The following is a 16,200-nucleotide window of genomic DNA, read 5'->3' on the forward strand; positions in this document are numbered from 1 at the left end:
TGAGCAATTGGGAGGAATAGAGCATATTGAAGGACAGAGAAAATAAAAGGAAGAAGATGAGAGGAATGGGAGAAAGGAATAGGGGAAGTAATCAGAGGGGAACAGCAAGGTGTAAAGAAGACAAGGGAATGACAGAGAGGGGGTTAGTGAGGGGAAGGAGATAGGATTTTTTTAAAAAAGGGGAGCAACTAGAAATACATGAATTTCTGTTTTTAGATAACCAATGGACCCAGAGAAGTAAATATAAAATGCAAGTATTGAAGGCATCTGTTTGAATCCACACAAAGAAGATCAAATAGCTTTCATGTAAGGATCACTCATTATGCTGCACAGCAACTTGACAAACTGAAATACCACTTACATTAAACCATATTCACAAACTGAAATACCACTTACATTAAACCACATTCACATTTTTCAGTAAGCAAAGCACACTGCTTTTAAAAAACCTAAGTAGAAAATTTTGGAAACAGAAGTAAGCTAGCAATTGTGGAGCTGTAAGTCTAACGCATAGTGTTAACTACTATTTAGAATCATCAGTTAAGACCAAAGATGATCGATCTTGCCTTGACTTCATAACTTTTTGACTAGGGAGAATGTCAGTTTGTGAATAAACAGAGAAAATGATGAAGTAATCATAGGTCATAAAGCTAAATGAAAAGAGGGCAAAGTTGAGAAAGGCAGTACTATGTATTTCTTAAGCAAAATACCAAAAATATTGAAAATACTTACTGCATAATGATCATATCATGCAAATGTATATGTTCGCTCTCTCCCCAAATAATTTAATAAATAATGTTTATTTTAGGGTAAAAATCACTCAAAGAAACTTCGTAATTATTATGCTGGACATCAATGTGTATCTACTTCCAAAGTGACTCATCCTGTAGATCAACCAGCCGCACAGCTTCATCCTTCAGCATCCCAGGTATTATAAGTGTATGTTGGTATTGGAGAAATGTCTAAAGCTTACAGCAGTTATGTTTCCTGGAAAGCATCATAATTTGGCACTGTAGTTGAATTTCAGCTAGATAAATAATGCTTGTGTTTCTACACTTACTTTTCTAGCATTTACTGTATACATAACATATGCAAGTTCCAAACCATTGCAGAGCCAATGTAACAGTGGATTTTTAAATTATCTAATGTATGTTGAGGATTTTGAATAGTGTAATGAGCAATAAATTTTTTAAAAATTGTATTTATCTTGTCCTATTGTTTCATATCAATGACAGGTCTGCTAAGTTTGGAACTTAAGACATAGGAACACATTAAACTATTCGGCCCATTGAGTCATCATGTCTGATTTATTATCCCTCTGAACCCTGTTTTCTCCCCTTTAAGGCATTTACTAATCAAGAACCTATCACCAAAATCCAATCAGAATCAATCAGACATATGTTGTGAAATTTGTTGTTTTGTGGCAGCAGTATAGCGTAAGACATAAAATAATTAATATATATTATAATAAGATACAAAATAAATAGTGCAAAAGAGGAATAGTGAGGTGGTGGCCGTGGACTCTTTAGATATCGGATGGCAGATACACTTTATATTATCTTTTGAGGTTTCAGTCAGAGAAGGTAGAAAAAAGTTGTAGGTAGAGTTCCCTTCCCCTTCTCTATATTTTCTCAGTTAGAACAGTAGAGATGCCAGGAAGGAGAGTGGAATGCCTTCTTGCGGAATGTTGGAGGGCAGGGACACCCAGTGTCCCTGACAATGACACCTGTGAAAAGTGCATCTAGCTGCAACTTCTGACAGTCCGCACTTAGGAGATGGAGCTGGAACTGGATGAACTCTTGATCATTTGGGGGGGCTGAGGGTGTGATAGATAAGACATATAGAGAGGTAGCTACACCCAAGGTGCAGGGCACAGGAAATTGGGTGACAGGAAGGAGAAAGGTGTTAAACAGCCAGTGCAGAGTATCCCTGTGTCCATCCCACTCAACAACAGATATGTCACTTTGGATACTGTTGGGAAGGGATGACCTAGCAGAGGAAAGTCACAGCAGTCAGGTCTCTGACACTGTCTGACTCTGTGATTCAGAAGGGAAGGGGGAGAAGAGGAGAGCTGTGGTAATAGGGGATTCATTAGTTAGGGATACAAAAAGGAGGTTCTATGGACAAGAATGAGATTCCCAGAGGTACGCTGCCTCCCGGGTGTCAGGGCCTGGGATATCTCTGATCGAGACATCAGCATTCTTAAGTGGGAGGGCGAACATCCAGAGGTCATGGTCCTTGTAGTTACCAGTGAGATAGGTAGGAAGAGTGACAAGGTTCTGCAAAGAGAATTCAAGGATTTGGGTACTAAGTTAAAGGGCAGGACCCCCAGGGTTGTGATCTCAAGATTGCTACCCATGCCACGTGCTAGTGAGGCCAGAGATAGAAAGATTATACAGTTCAACATATGGCTAAGGAGTTGGTGTAGGAGTGTAAGATTTGTGGATCATTGGGCTTTCTTCCAGGGAAGATGGGACCTGCACCGAAGAGATGGTTTGCACTTGAACTGGAAGGGGACTGAAATCCTAGCAAGAAGATTTGCTAGTGCTGCATGGTGGGGTTTAAACTAGAATTGCAGGGGGATGGGAACCAGGGTGTCAGAACAGTTAGTGCAGAGGTTGTGGAGACAACTGTTGATAAGACCTCAGACAAAGTTAGGAATCAAAAGGTTGAGCATGGTGCAACTAATGTCCTGAGCTACATATATTTCAATGCAAGAAGTATCGTAGGAAAGGCAGATGAGGTCAGGGCAAGAATCAATGGAATTGTGATATTGTAGCCATTAGTGAGACTTGGTTGCAGGAGGGGGAGAGCCGGCAGCTCAATATTATGGCATTCCATTGTTTTAGACGTGACAGAGCAGGAGGAAGGGTGATGTTATTAGTCAGGGAATATGTCACGGCATACCTAGTCAGGATAGACTGGAGAACTTATCTAGTGAAATGTTATGGGTGGAACTGAGAAATAAACATGTTAATGGTGCTATAATACAGGCCACTGAGCAGTCCACGGGAATTAGAGAAACAATTTTGTAGAGAGATTGCAAGAAACATAAGATTGGGTTAGTTGGTGATTTTAACTTTCCTTATATTGACTGGACTCCTACACTGTAAAATAACTAGATGGGATAGAGTTTGTCAAATGTGTTCAGGGAAGTTTCTTTAATCATTGCACAGAAGTCCCAACGAGAGTGTGCGATTCTTAATCTGCTGTTAGGGAGTGAGTAAGGGAAAAAGTTTGTGTGGAGGAACACTTTGCATCCAGTGATCATAATCATAATCAGAATCAGGTTTATTATCACCGGCATGTGTCGTGAAATTTGTTAACTTAGCAGCAGTTCAATGCAATACGTAATATAGAAGGAAAAAACATAATAATAAAAAATAAATAAATCAATCAATTACAGTATACGTATATTGAATAGATTAAAAATTGTGCAAAAGAACAAATAATATATATGAAAAAAGTGAGGTAATATCCAAGGGTTCAATGTCCATTTAGGAATTGGATGGCAGGGGGGAAGAAGCTGTTCCTGAATTGCTGAGTGTGTGCCTTCAGGCTTCTGTACCTCCTACCTGATGGTAACAGTGAGAAGAGGGCATGCCCTGGGTGCTGGAGGTCCTTAATAATGGACGCTGCCTTTCTGAGACACCGTTCCTCGAAGATGTCCTGGGTACTTTGTAGGCTAGTACCCATGACAGAGCCGACTAAATTTACAACCCTCTGCAGCTTCTTTCAGTCCTGTGCAGTGGACAGTGATGCTGCCTGTCAGAATGCTCTCCACGGTACATCTAAAGAAGTTTTTGAGTGTATTTGTTAACATACCAAATCTCTTCAAACTCCGCATGAAGTATAGCCACTGTATTGCCTTCTTTATAACTGCATTGATATATTGGTACCAGGTTAGGTCCTCAGAGATCTTGACACCCAGGAACTTGAAACTGCTCACTCTCTCCACTTCTGATCCCGCTACGAGAATTGGTACGTGTGCCTTTGTCTTACCCTTCCAGAGGTCCGCAATCTTTCGTTATACTGATATTGAGTGCTAGGTTGTTGCTGTGACACCATTCCACTAGTTGGCATATCTCGCTCCTGTACACCCTCTCGTCACCACCTGAGATTCTACCAACAATGGTTGTATCATCAACAAATTTATAGATGGTATTTGAGTACACAAACACGAGGAAATCTGCAGATGCTGGAATTTCAAGTAACACACATAAAAGTTGCTGGTGAACGCAGCAGGCCAGGCAGCATCTCTAGGAAGAGGTACAGTTGACATTGCGGGCCGAGACCCTTCGTCAGGACTAACTGAAAGAAGAGCTAGTAAGAGATTTGAAAGTGGGAGGGGGAGGGGGAGATCCGAAATGATAGGAGAAGACGGGAGGGGGAGGGATGGAGCCAAGAGCTGGACAGTTGATTGGCAAAAGGGATATGAGAGGATCATGGGACAGGAGGCCCAGGGAGAAAGAAAAGGGGGAGGGGGGGAAACCCAGAGGATGGGCAAGGGGTATAGTGAGAGGGACAGAGGGAGAAAAAGAAGAGAGAGAAAAAGAAAGTGTGTATATAAATAAATAAATAACGGATGGGGTACGAGGGGGAGGTGGGGCATTAGCGGAAGTTTGAGAAGTCAATGTTCATGCCATCAGGTTGGAGGCTACCCAGACGGAATATAAGGTGTTGTTCCTCCAACCTGAGTGTGGCTTCATCTTTACAGTAGAGGAGGCCGTGGATAGACATATCAGAATGGAATGGGATGTGGAATTAAAATGTGTGGCCACTGGGAGATCCTGCTTTCTCTGGCGGACAGAGCATAGGTGTTCAGCGAAACGATCTCTTACTAGCTCTCATTTCAGTTAGTCCTGACGAAGGGTCTCGGCCCAAAACGTCGACTGTACCTCTTCCTAGAGATGCTGCCTGGCCTGCTGCGTTCACCAGCAACTTTTATTTGTGTTGGATAGTATTTGAGTTATGTCTAGCTACACAGAAATGAATATATAGAGAGAGAGCAGGGGGCAAAGCACACACCCCTTAGGTGCGTCAGCAAGGAGATGTTATCACCAATCCGCACTGGGTCTGGTCTTCCGGTTAGGAAGTCGAGAATCCAATTGCAGAGGGAGATGCAGAGGCCAGGTTCTGCAACTTCTCAGTCAGGATTGTGGGAGTGATGGTATTAAATGCTGAGCTATAGTTGATAAACAGCATCCTGACATTGGTGTTTGTATTGTCTAAGCGGTTAAAGCCGTGTGATGAGCCATGGAGATTGTATCTGCTGTTGACCTTTTGTGGTGATAGGCAAATTGCAATGGGTCCAGGCCCTTGCTGAGGCAGGAGTTCAGTCTAGTCATGACCAACCTCTCAAAGCATTTCATCACTGTAGATGTGAGCACTACCAGGCAATAATCATTAAGGTAGCTCACATTGTTCTTCTTAGGCACTGGTATAATTGTTGCGTTTTTGAAACAAGTGGGAACTTCTGCCCATAGCAGTGAGAGGTTGAACATAGCCTTGAATACTCCTGCCAGCTGGTTGGCACAGGTTTTCAGAGCCTTACCAGTTACTCTATTGGGACCTTCCGCCATGCGAGGGTTCACTCTCTTTAAAGACAGCATAACATCGGCCTCCGAGACAGAGGTCATAAGGTCATCAGGTGCAGCAGGGATTTTCACAGCTGTAGGTATGTTCTCCCTTTCAGTGCAGGAATAGAAGGCGTTGAGTGTATCTGGTAGTGAAGCATCGCTGCCATTCATGCTACTGGGTTTCACTTTGTAGGAAGTAATGTCTTGCAAACTATGCCAGAGTTGTTGTACATCTGATGTCACCTCCAACCTCGTTTGAAATTGTCTCTTCGCCCTTGAAACAGCCTTCTGCAAATCATACCTGGTTTTCTGGTAGAGGCCTGGGTAGCCAGAATTGAATGCCACAGATCTAGCCTTCAGCAGATGACGTACCTACTGGTTCATCCACGGCTTTTGGTTTGGGAATGTACATACTCATCCACACAGGTTTTAATGAAGTCAGTAACAACTGCAGCATACTCATCCAGGTTTGAAGATGAATCCACGAATACAGTCCAGTCCACCGATCCAAAGCGGTCCTGTAGCTGCTCCTGTGCTTCCCTTGTCCATACCTTCTTGGTCCTCACTACTGGTGCTGCAGTCTTCAGTCTCTGCCTATACCCGGAGTAGAAGTACAGCCACGTGATCAGACTTCCTGAAGTGAGGGCATGGGATAGTACAGTAGGCATTCTTGATGTCATTAGTTTCAAAGTAAATATGCAAAAGATAATTCTGGTCTGCGGGGCTGAGATCTAACTTGGAGCAAGGCTAATTTTGATGGTATCTGAAATGATCTGACAAGTGTGGATTGGGACAGGCTGCTTTCTGGCAAATGTGTACTTGGTATGAGAGGCCTTCAAAAGTGAAATCTTGAGAATACAAAATTTGTCAGAATAAAAGGTAAAGATAACAAGTGTAGGGAACCTTGGTTTTCAAGAGATATTGAGGCCTTGGCTAAGAAAAAAAGAAGCTGCACATCAGGTATAGGAAGATAGGAGCAAAGGAGGTGCTTATGGAGCATAATGCTTACGAAAGAAAGAGGGCTAAAAGAAGGCATGAGGTAGCCTTGTCAGACAAGATGAAGGGAATCCTAAGGGCTTCTATAGATATGTTAAGACCAAAAGGATTGTAAGGGACAAAATTGATTCTCTAGTAGATCAGAATGGTAATCCATTTGTGGAGCTAAAAGAGATGGGGGAGATTTTAAATACATTTTTTGCATTTGTATTTACTCAGAAGATGGGCACAGAGTCTATAGAAGTGAAACAAAGCGGCATCACTTTCGGGGACCCTGTACAGATTACAGAGGAGAAGGTGTTTGCTGTCCTGAGGCAAGTCAGGGTGGATAAATCCCCAGGGCCTGACAAGGTGTTCCCTTGGAACGAGGGGAGGCAAAAGCAGAAATTATCTAGCAGAGATATTTAAATTATCCTTAGCAACAGAAGAGGTACCAGAGGATTGGAAAATAGCCAATTTTCCACTGTTTAAGAAAGGCTGTAAACATAAACCAGAAAATTATAGGCTGGTGAGTCTGACATTAGTAGTGGGAATGTTATTGGGAGGTATTCTAAGGAACCGGATATATAAGTATTTGGACTGATTAAGGATAGTCGGCATGGCTTTGTGCGTGGTAGGCCATGTCTAACCAATCTTAGAGTTTTTTTGTGAAAGTTGTAGCTATTTTTATGATGTTGTAGCTATTAGTGAAACATGGTTGCAGGAGGGGTGTAATTGGCAACTAAATATTCCTGGATTTTGTTGCTTCAGGTGTGATAGAATCGAAGGGGCAAGGAGGGAGGTGTTGCATTGTTTGTCATAGAAAATATAAAAGCGGTGCTTTGGCAGGATAGATTAGAGGACTCGTCTAGGGAGGCTATTTGGGTGGAATTGAGGAATGGGAAAGGTGTAGCTTATAGGGGTGTATTATAGACCAACTAATGAGGAGCAAGAACTGGAGGAGCAAAGTTGTAAGGAGATAGCAGATATTTGTAGTAAGCACAAGGTTGTGATTGTGGGAGATTTTAAATTTCCACACTGACTGGGAAGCTCATTCTGTAAAAGGGCTGGATGGTTTGGAATTTGTAAAATGTGTGCAAGATAGTTTTCTGCAGCAATACATAGAGGTACCAACTGGAGAAGGGGCAGTGTTGGATCTCCTGTTAGGGAACGAGGTAGGGCAGGTGACGGAGGTATGTGTTGGGGAGCACTTCGGGTCCAGTGATCATAATACCATTAGTTTCAATATAATTACGGAGAAGGATAGGACTGGACCCAGGGTTGAGATTTTTGATTGGAGAAAGGCTAACTTTGAGGAGATGTGAAAGGATTTAGAAGGAGTGGGTTGGGACAATTTGTTTTATGGGAAGGATGTAATAGAGAAATGGAGGTCATTTAAAGGTGAAATTTTGAGGGTACAGGATCTTTATGTTCCTGTTAGGTTGAAAGGAAAGGTTAAAAGTTTGAGAGAGCCATAGTTTTCAAGGGATATTGGAAACTTGGTTCGGGAAAAGAGAGGGATCTATAAAAAATACAGGCAGCATGGAGTAAATGAGGTGCCCGAGGAGTATAAAGAATCTTAAGAAAGAAATTAGAACAGCTAAAAGACGATATGAGGCTGCTTTGGCAAGTTAGGTGAAAATAAATCCAAAGGGTTTCTACAGTTATATTAATAGCAAAAGGATAGTGAGGGATAGAATTGGTCCCTTAGAGAATCAGAGTGGATGGCTACGTGCAGAGCCAAAAGAGATGGGAGAGATTTTGAACAATTTCTTTTCTTCAGTATTCACTAAGGAGGAGGATATTGAATTGTATAAGGTAAAGGAAACAAGAAGGGTAGTTATGGAAAGTATGATGATTAAAGAAGAGGAAATACTGGTGCTTTTAAGGAATATAATAGTGGATAAGTCTCCGGGTCCTGACAGGACATTCCCTAGGACCTTGAGGGAAGTTAGTGTGGAAATAGCAGGGGCTCTGTCAGAAATATTTCAAATGTCATTAGAAACGGGGATGGTGCCGGAGGATTGGCGTATTGCTGATGTTGTTCCATTGTTTAAAAAGTGTTCTAAGAGTAAACCTAGAAATTATCGGCCTGTGAGTTTGACGTCAGTGGTGGGTAAATTGATGGAAAGTATTCTTAGAGATGGCATATATAATTATCTGGATAGACAGGGTCCGATTAGGAACAGTCAACATGGATTTGTGCGTGGAAGGTCATGTTTGAGAGATCTTATTGAATTTTTTGATGAGGTTACTACAAAAGTTGATGAGGGTAAAGCGGTGGATGTTGTCTATATGGACTTCAGTAAGGCCTTTGACAAGGTTCCACATGGAAGGTTAGTTAGGAAGGTTCAATCGTTAGGTATTAATATCGAAGTAGTGAAATGGATTCAGCAGTGGCTGGATGGGAGATGCCAGAAAGTAGTGGTGGATAACTGTGTGTCAGATTGGTGCATGGTGTCCAGTGGTGTGCCTCAGGGATCTGTACTGGGTCCAATGTTGTTTGTCATATATATTAATGATCTGGATGATGGGGTGGTAAACTGGATTAGTAAGTATGCAGATGATACTAAGATAAGTGGAGTTGTGGATAATGAAGTTGGTTTTCAAAGCTTGCAGAGAGATTTAGGCCAGTTAGAAAAGTGGGCTGAAGGATGGCAGATGGAGTTTAATGCTGTTAAATGTGAGGTGCTACATTTTGGTAGGACTAATCAAAAGAGGACATACATGGTAAATGGTAGGGCATTAAAGAATGCAGTAGAACAGAGGGATCTCGGAATAATGGTGCATAGTTCCCTGAAGGTGGAATCTCATGTGGATAGGGTGGTGAAGAAAGCTTTTGGTATGCTGGCCTTTATTAATCAGAGCATTGAGTATAGAAGTTGGGATGTAATGTTGAAATTGTATAAGGCATTGGTAAGGCCAAATTTGGAGTATTGTGTACAGTTCTGGTCACCGAATTATTGGAAAGATGTCAATAAAATTGAGAGAGTACAGAGGAGATTTACTAGAATGTTGCCTGAGTTTTATCTCCTAAGTTACAGAGAAAAGTTGAATAAGTTTGGTCTTTATCCTTTGGAGCATAGAAGGTTGAGGGGGGACTTGATAGAGGTATTTAAAATTATGAGGGGGATAGATAGAGTTGACGTGGATAGGCTTTTTCCATTGAGAGTAGGGGAGATTCAAACAAGAGGACATGAGTTGAGAGTTAAAGGGCAAAAGTTTAGGGGTAACATGAAGGGGAACTTCTTTACTCAGAGCTTCCAGCAGAAGTGGTTGAGGCAGGTTCGATGTTGTCATTTAAAGTTAAATTGGATAGATATATGGACAGGAAAGGAATGAAGGGTTATGGGCTGAGTGCAGTTCGGTGGAACTAGGTGAGAGTAAGAGTTTGGCATGGACTAGAAGGGCCGAGATGGCCTGTTTCCGTGCTGTAATTGTTATATGGTTATATGGTTAAGTTACCAGGAAAGTGGATGAAGGCAAGGCACTGGATATTGTCACATGGACTTCAAGATTTGACAAGGTTCCGCATGGAAGGTTGGTCAAGAAAGTCCAATCACTCGACATTCAAGATGAGGTAGGAAATTGGATTAGACAGTCGCTTTATGGGAGAAGCCAGATAGTGGTAGTAAATGGTTGCCTCTCTGACTGGAGGCCTGTGACCCGTGGAGTGCTGCAAGGTCCCATGTTTATCATCCAAATCGTTGATGTGGATGACAATGTGGTTTAACTGGATCAGCAAATTCGCGGACGGCACTAAGATTCGGGATGTAGTGGACAGGGAGGAAGGCTATGATGGCTTGCAGAGGGATCTGGATGATTTGGGAAAAAGGGATGAAAAATGGCAGATGGAATTTAATGCAGACAAGTGTGAGGTGTTGCACTTCGGTAGAACCAACTAGAACCGACTGTGTAGGCCTTGCACAGTGAGTTGTAAGGCACTGAGGAGTGTGGTAGAACAAAGGGATCTGGGAGTACAAGTCCATAATTCATTGAAAGTGGCATCACTAGTTAATAGGGTCATAAAGAAAGTTTTTGGCACATTGGCCATCATAAATCTAAGTATTGAGTACAGGAGGTGGGATGTTATGTTGAAGTTGTGTCAGACATTTTTGAGGCCTAATTTGGAGTATTGTGTGCAGTTTTGGTCACCTACCTACAGGAAAGATGTAAATAAGTTTGAAAGCATACAGAGAAAATTTTCAAGAATGTTGCTGGGTCTGGAGGGCCTGAGTTATAAGGAAAAATTGAATAGGTTAGGACTTTATTCCTTAGAATGTAGAAGATTGAGAGGAGATTTGATAAAGATATACAAAATTATGAGGGGTATAGATAGAGTAAATGCAAGTAGGCTTTTTCCACTGAGATTGGGTGGAACTACAATCAGAGGTCATGGGTTAAGGGTGAAAGGTGAAAAGTTTAAGGGGATCATAAGGGGAAGCTTCTTCGCTCAGAGGGTTGTGAGAGTGTGGAACAAGCTGCCAGCACAAGTGGTTCATTTGAGTTCAGTTTCAACATTCAAGTGTTTTTGGATAAGTACATGGATGGTAGAGGTATGAAGGCCCTGGTGCTGGTGCAGGTCGATGGGAGTAGGCAGTTTAAAGGGTTTCGGCATGTACTAGATGGGCCGAAGGTCCTGTTTCTGTGCTGTACTTTTCTGTGACTTTATGACTCTATATGCTTGCAAATAGCTAATAAGTAACTTCCTGAGTAAAATTAGGTGACCAGATGAAAATAATCTAGGTTTTGGTAAACTATCTATATTGTCATGAAACGTTTACCATTGATCTATCAGAATAGCACCTATGAAATGGGTGGGATATTTGGAACTCACTGAATGATGAGGCCAATAGAGGGATGAGATGGGAGAAAGGAATAACTATCTAATCTATGTTGGGATTTTGAATAGCATGAGCTTAAACTGAAAGAGTATAGAAGATATGGGGGAGAAAATAAAGGTGAAATTCTGAAAACAGAGTGGACATAAAAAAAGTACTGAGTAATTTTTTTTTGAAATCCAAAGATATTTGCTATGTACATAAGGAGCAAGAGAATAACTTGTAGTCTATAGGGATGAGAAAGATGGCCTATTTGTATAGATTCTTGGTGAGTACATTGTCGCTTTCTTAACATAATAGCAAACAATGCAGTCATGCAAAGAAGAAGTGTTTAATATTGGATGGGTTAAGCATAACAGGAGAGGAAGTGTTAAAGTGTTTCGGTTGAATGAAAGTGGATAAATCACTAAGGCTGAACATATCATACTGTTTTTTAAAAAAAAGCAAGAGAGAAAATTGCTGAGAGATTCTGACAGTTTTATTTAATTCTTCCCGACCAAAGAAGTAATACTAAGGATTGGAGAGCCACTTATGTTGTACAGCTGTCCTAAGGGAGGAAGGAAGAAACAGAGTAGTTACAGACCAGTTAATTTTGCTGAAGGACAAGCTATTGTAATCAATTCTGAGGGGCAGTGTAACTTAATTTAGAAGATTAATCTTGTTAGCATGAATTTATTATGGGAAAATTATGGCTTCTTAAAGAAGGACCTTTTTGAGTGATGATAAGGATATTTAGTGAGGATACATGTCTAATATAGTCTATGCAGATTTTTAACAAGGGTCTTAACGAGGTCCTAAAGAACTCAAATGTCAAAGAAATAAAAACTCATTGGATCTAGGGTAGTGGAAAATTGAAGCTGAAGTTTGCTGAGTGGCATGAAACAAGGGTAATTGTTGTGGATGTTCTTGTGACAGTAAGGCTGTTACATGCAGTTCAGTCTTCAGAAAATAGAATATATTAATGATTTGGATTGATATTTTTCATTGCACCCGTGCATAAATGTACTTGTCCATCTGACAATAAACTTGGATTTGATATCGGTGGAATGATTTTAAAAAAAAGTTTTGCAAATGACTCAAGAATTTGTCTTGCAGATGACATTGAGGTAAAATGTTTTTGACTGCAGCAAAATAGAAGTGCCTCGTCATTTATACAGAAAATTCAGAGAAATGTGAATGGATGTATTAGAGGACAAGAAACAAAACAAAAGTATAAAGTGGAGGAATACCAAAACTTTGGAATATATATGTTCACAGGTCCTTATTAATAACTTGACAGATCAACTAAGTGCTTAAATGGATGCTTTATTGATTAACTGTGCAATCAATGGCACCAGTGAACTTCTTTCAGACAGTCCACGAAACTCTTTCTTTCACATTTTTAATGTTTTCTTTTTCTCTTAAATGTGTTTCTGGTACTGTTGGAGCCTGTGATTTACTGTTTGAAGGTGTGTTTTGGGCTGATTGAGCAATTTGGCATTTTACTGTCTCCGAGAAGGTTCCAGGTGCCAGCCAGTCAAGAAGCTTAGAAACGCAAGAAATGAGCCCATGATTGACTCACCTATTAAAGCACCTATTAAAGCACTGAGGAAGATTGAAATCATCGAGGCGATTTCAATTTTCCGTTTTTATATTCTGTGTTTTTGTTCATTCTTCCTTGTTGTTTTCACGACTTATGTGTTTTTTGCGTGTGGCTGAAGGTTTGATGTTCTTGTTGCCGTTTGCGCGATTTGTTTTTTTGTGCGTGGAGGGAGGTTGGTGTTTTTCTATGAATGGTTTCCATAGTTTTCTTCATTTAGTGGCTGTCTATAGAAGATGAATTTTACTTAAATATGATAATAAATGGACTTTGAACCTGGAACCTTAAGTGTAAGATAAGGGATATTGTGCTGCGGTTGTGTGTATATAAAAAAATTATAACAAAAGTAGCATGTACTGTAACTACGTTAAAGGAAAGACGTAATAATACCTGAAAGAGTACTTAGGAGAATTAAGAGAATGTTGTCAGGAATGAAAAGTTATAGTTTTGAGGAATACCTGAAGAAACTTAGTCACTTTTGCAACAGTGGAAGTTGAGGAAAGATTTACTTGAGGTGCATAAAATTATGAGGATCCCAGACAGGAAAAATACACTTGATTAGAAGAACCTTAGTGGAAGGCTGTGCACAGGTCCGCAGCAGATGTCATTTCGTTGACTCTTCACTCAACCCTGGAACATTTGGAGAGCAAAAATGCATACATCAGGATACTCTTTATCGACTACAGCTTGGCATCCATAACTATCCTCCTTTCAAAACTAATCAATAGTCTTTGAGACCTCAATATTTCCTTGTGCAATTGGTTCCTCAATTTCCTCACGCAGACCCAGTCAGTTCGGATTGCCAACAACATCTCCTCCACAATCTCCATCAGCGCAAGTGTACCACAAGGCTGTGTGTCTAGACTGCTGCTGTGCTCGCTCTACACTTATGACTGTGTATCTAAGCATAGCTGCAATGCCTTATTTGAATTTACTGAAGACACCACTCTCGTTGGCTGAATCAAAGGTGGTGACAAATCAGCATATAGGAGGGAGATTGAAAATCTGGTTGAGTGGTGCTACAACAAAAACCTCTCACTCATGTCAGCAAGACCAAGGAGCTAACTATTGTCTTCATGAGAATGAAACCAGAGGTCCAAGAGCCTGTCCTCATTGAGCAATCGGAGGTGGAGAGGGTCAGCAACTTTAATTATGAAGAAGCCTGGCAGCACCTCTACTTCCTTAGAATTTTGCGAAAATTCGGCCTGACATCTAAAACTTTGACAAACAAGTACATATGGATGGTTGAGAGTATATTGGCTGGCTGCATCACAGGCTGGTATGGACACCCCAATGCCCTTGAATGGAAAATACTACAAAAAGTAGTGGATACAGCCCAGTACATCACGGTTAAAGCCCTCCCCACTATTGAGCACATATACGTGAAATGCTGTCACAGCAAAGAAGCATCATTCATCAGGGACCCCCACCACCAGGACCTGCTCACTGCTACCATCAGGAAGAAGGTACAGGAGCCTCAGAATTCACACCACCAGGTTCAGAAACAGTTACTACCCCTCAAAAATCAGTCCCTTGAACCAGAAGAGATAACTTCACTCAACTTCACTTGCTCCATCACTGAACTGTTCCCACAACCTATGGACTCACTTTCAAGAACTCTTCATCTCATGTTTTCAAATACGTATTCCTTATTTATTCATTATTGTAGAAAACCTATAGCACAATGCAGGCCATTTGGCAAACAATACTGTGCCGAACATCCACTTACTTTAGAAATTACTTGGGGTTACCCATGCCCTCTATTTTTCTAAGCTCCATGTACCTATCCAGGAATCTCTTAAAAGACCCTATTGTACCTGCCTCCACCACCGTTGCTGGTAGCCCATTCCATGCACTCAGTACTCTCTGCATAAAAAAACGTACCCTGATATCTCCTCTGTACCTATTTCCAAGCACCTTAAATTTGTGCCCTCTCGTGTTAGCCATTTCAGCCCTGGGAAAAAGCCTCTGACTATCCACACAATCAATGCCTCTCATCATCTTATACGCCTCTATCAGGTCACCTTTCATCCTCAGTCGCTCCAAGGAGAAAAGGCCAAGTTCACTCAATCTATTCTTATAAGGCAGTCTCCAATACAGCTGTAACGTTACCTCTCAGCTTTTGAACTCAATCCCACAGTTCATGAAAGCCAGTGCACCGTATGTCTTCTTAACCACAGAGTCAACCTGCGCCAACAACAGGAATTCTGCAGATGCTCGAAATTCAAGCAACACACGTCAAAGTTCCTGGTGAACGCAGCAGGCCAGGCAGCATCTTTAGGAGAGGTACAGTCGATGTTTCAGGCTGAGACCCTTTGTCAGGACTAACTGAAGGAAGAGTTAGTAAGAGATTTGAAAGTGGGAGGGGGAGGGGGAGATCCAAAATGATAGGAGAAGACAGGAGGGGGAGGGATGGAGCCAAGAGCTGGACAGGTGATTGGCAAAGGGATATGAGAGGATCATGGGACAGGAGGCCCAGGGAGAAAGACAAGGGGGGGGGGGCTATCCAGAGGATGCACAGCAGCTTTGAGTGTCCAATGGATTCGGACTCCAAGCTCCCTCTGATCCTCCACACTGCAAAGAGTCTCAACATTAATACTATATTCTGCCATCATATTTGACCTACCAAAATGAACTACCTCACACTTAACTGGGTTGATCTCCAACTGCCACTTCCCAGCCCAGTTTTGCATCCTGTCGATGTCCTGCTGTAACCTCTAACAGCCCTCCACATGACCCACAACACCCCCAACCTTTGTGTCATCAACAAATTTACTAACCCATCCCTCCACTTCCTCATCCAGGTCATTTATAAAAATCACAAAGAGAAGGGGTCCCAGAACAGATCCCTAGGGCACACCACTAGTCACCAATCTCCATTCAGAATATGACCTGTCTACAATCGCTCTTTGTCCTCTGTGGGCAAGCTAATTCTGGATCCACAAAGCAAGGTCCCCTTGGATCCTGTGTCTCCTTACTTTCTCATTAAGCCTTGCATGGGGTGCCTTATCAAATGCCTTGCTGAAATCCATATACACTACATCTGCTCTACCTTCATCAATGTGTTTAGTCACATCCTCAAAAAAATTCAGTCAGTCTCGTAAGCCATGCCTTTGACAAAGCCATGCTGACTATTCCTAATCATATTATGCCTCTCCAAATGTTCATAATTCCTGCTTCTCAGGATCTTCTCCATCAGCTTACCAACCACTGAAGTAAGACTCAC

General features: G+C 41.6%; 1 protein-coding gene across 1 annotated transcript in view; it reads left to right on the forward strand.

The window, feature by feature from the left end:
• The window catches only part of zmat3 (zinc finger, matrin-type 3), a 100,970-nt gene that overhangs the window by 45,155 nt on the left and 39,615 nt on the right, over window positions 1–16,200 (forward strand). Inside the window, exon 3 of the mRNA XM_063047286.1 lies at window positions 809–928. Coding sequence (XP_062903356.1) covers window positions 809–928 — 120 coding nt within the window. The remainder of the gene's footprint in view (window positions 1–808; window positions 929–16,200) is intronic.

This window comes from Mobula hypostoma, chromosome 4 (genome assembly GCF_963921235.1).
Source record: "Mobula hypostoma chromosome 4, sMobHyp1.1, whole genome shotgun sequence".
Classification (NCBI taxonomy): Eukaryota; Metazoa; Chordata; class Chondrichthyes; order Myliobatiformes; family Myliobatidae; genus Mobula; species Mobula hypostoma.